Raw genomic sequence first — 2,880 nt, 5'->3', positions numbered from 1 at the left:
TATATATATATATATATATATCATCATCATCATCATCCTCACCACCACAACCACTACCATTATTCTCATCAGCTTCCACTCTAACCTTTAATCCTAATATATCCAACTGTTATTATCAAATCCTTTTGTTCCCGTCATTTTACACCACTGCTCCGACTCTGCTTTTCTATATCTCTAATTACTGGTGGAAAACGACTTAATATGCGGTCGCTCGACCTACTACGAATAGGTACCAAATTTCTTTCAAATTACATCCTACAGTCTTGAACAAAAAAAAAAAGAAACAGGAAGAATTCATTGATAATAAAGTCATAATTATACCATGTCTAAATATAAAAAGATGCGATGGTCACATAAGGAATTTTTTCTGATCATAGGTTTGCTTGATCAAAGCTATGAGTCAACACCAGCAATTAGAAGTATAATAACTAATAATCATTGTGTTACATTCACTTCTTATTTTGCACTTTATTCCTCTTGGCCAATGCAAGCTGAGTGTATTTTCAGTGTATTTTTAAAACTACAAGACAGACATGAAAAAAATTGAAATAATGTGCCAACTTCAGGATAAGTATATGACTCGGGAATATTGATCAGTTTAATGTGCATTCGCCAATGTTGGGTCTATCAATCAATCAATCTAGGAAACATTCGCTATTCTTGAGCATATTAATTATTCTATGGTATACTTACCAATCCAAGGTACATTAATCAATCATGGATACGCTAATTAATCTAGCGTAAATTGATTTTTGGTATGATAACCAACCTAGAGCACGTCAGTTAATTTATAATAGATTACTTTCATCAATCAAGAGTAAATCCGTCAATCTAGTGTGCATTCAAAAATGTAGGGATTGATCAATCTAGAGCATATTCATTAAGCTAGGGTACATCAATTTTGAGTATATTAGTCGAGAATAGATTCATCAAAATAGGGTATATGATATTGATTAATCTAGGGCCTATTGATCAATGTAGGATATCAGGGTAGGATACTCACACTAGTCTAGGGTTCATACATTGATCTAGAGTACATCCATGAACGTGCAGTAAATTCGGCCAGTCACCAATATAAACTAAGCATTTTTTTTAACATCCATACTTTCTTTCATGCATCCTTTCTATATACTTGTTCTTCTTTAATTTCTGTTTATCACTGTCTCTCTCTGTCTGTCTCTCTCTCTTTCTCTCTCTCTCTCTCTCTCTCTCTCTCTCTCTCTCTCTCTCTCTCTTTTATTCTCGTATAATTCTCTCCCGCTCATCTATCGCATCTACTTTTACTCTGAAGGTGGTGTTAGACAGTATGGGTCTGGTTTTTCTGTTTTCACGACCTGCTCTCCCTTTAACCAATATGTCTTCATAATACCTTTACCCTGCAAGTAGATCGAGAAGTGATTAAGAAGGAGGGAAAAAATAGCAGTTAATATCAGCAGTGAGAATTTCAAGAATTTTGTTTATTTATTTATTCATATATACATATATACATACATATTTATATACTTACTTACTTCAGCCTTTAAGATCTAAAATTTCAGATTGAGAAAACAGATGTTTTCATAGACTGAAATCCGGGAGTATAAATCGAGTCGACATTTTTTAAAGAACTAAAACGAAAATATGCGTATGCATGTTGTTTATCTGATATGTTTGTGCGCGTATTTGCCTATATGAGTGAGTGTGTGTGTATGTGTATGTGTATGTGTGTGTATGTATGTGTGTTTGTGTGTGTATGTGTGTGTGTGTGTGCGTGTGTGTGTGTGTGTGTGTGTGCGTGTGTGTGTGTGTGTGTGTGTGTGTGTGTGTGTGTCTATCTGTCTGTCTGTGCTTAGTAACTATGCCATTAAATCTATATTTTGGTTTCACGCCCAATGGATGTTAATTTGTGTGGACTCCGTGATACCTTATATATACGTCCGTTAAAGATAAATACATGCACTAGACTCTACATATTTCCAAGTGAGTGCATTATATATTGAGCACTTTAAGGTTCGATGTGTGTGTGTGTGTGCCTGCACAGATACCTGCAAGTATACATATGTGCAGAAAGTAATTTATTCTAGCAATTTGATTAAGGTATTTCATGAAAGAGGACGTAGTATTATTACTGTAGATAGAAACTTTATCACCGTTAATTTTCTACAAACTGGATAAGACTTTCACACCATACCACAAACTAAATATGAATATAATACACATAAAGTAGAAATGAAATCAACGTCGTAGTATCTTTATCAACGTCGTAGTATCTTTATCAACGTCGTAGTATCTTTATCTGGAGGAACTTGGTCGACAACGTGAATAAATGGATATCTCAATATCTTCTGGTGAAGATACTTTTATAGAACAGCCGGCTATTATAATGATGTGCTAAAAAATAGTGGATTCTCAGATAAGATTAGACACGTTAAAATAATTAGACCACACAACATAAGACAAGGAAGAAGAAAAATAGATTTTATAGTACAACCCAGTATCTAATCTATCATTAAGAACTAATATAGCTAAAGAATACTTAATTTAATAGATTACTATTTTCTGCCAAAGCAGAAGTATATTTCGTTTTTGTATTTGTAAATAAGTTAATGAGTGGAAATCGAACCGGTGAGTGTGTTAAGTAATAAGGCACTAAAAGAGAATGACTCTTCCCACACACAATAACATAAGTATATTACTTTATGAAAAAGGATCTCTACTATGATTAGTTATTCATTTAATAAAAATTTCGGTTGATATATCAGAGGTTATAATGCCGCAAAGCTGAAATGAGAAGAGAGGCAAAAAGGCAGCTAGGACAAATCATGCAACTTTAGTATTCATTCGAATTGCCCAATAGATGGTAACTGTTTGGCAAAGTCGATAATATGCATATATATATAT

At 33.5% G+C, this 2,880-nt stretch overlaps 1 protein-coding gene across 1 annotated transcript in view; it reads right to left on the bottom strand.

Annotated features, from left to right (window-relative positions):
- Positions 1-43: 43 nt before the first annotated feature.
- The window catches only part of LOC106878135 (atrial natriuretic peptide receptor 1), a 205,032-nt gene continuing 202,195 nt past the window's right edge, over positions 44-2,880 (bottom strand). Inside the window, exon 16 of the mRNA XM_052969445.1 lies at positions 44-1,376. Within this exon, the coding sequence (XP_052825405.1) occupies positions 1,281-1,376 (96 nt within the window). The 3' untranslated portion in view covers positions 44-1,280. The remainder of the gene's footprint in view (positions 1,377-2,880) is intronic.

Source organism: Octopus bimaculoides, chromosome 7 (assembly GCF_001194135.2).
Source record: "Octopus bimaculoides isolate UCB-OBI-ISO-001 chromosome 7, ASM119413v2, whole genome shotgun sequence".
Classification (NCBI taxonomy): Eukaryota; Metazoa; Mollusca; class Cephalopoda; order Octopoda; family Octopodidae; genus Octopus; species Octopus bimaculoides.
This window is presented reverse-complemented; position numbering and strand designations above follow the sequence as displayed.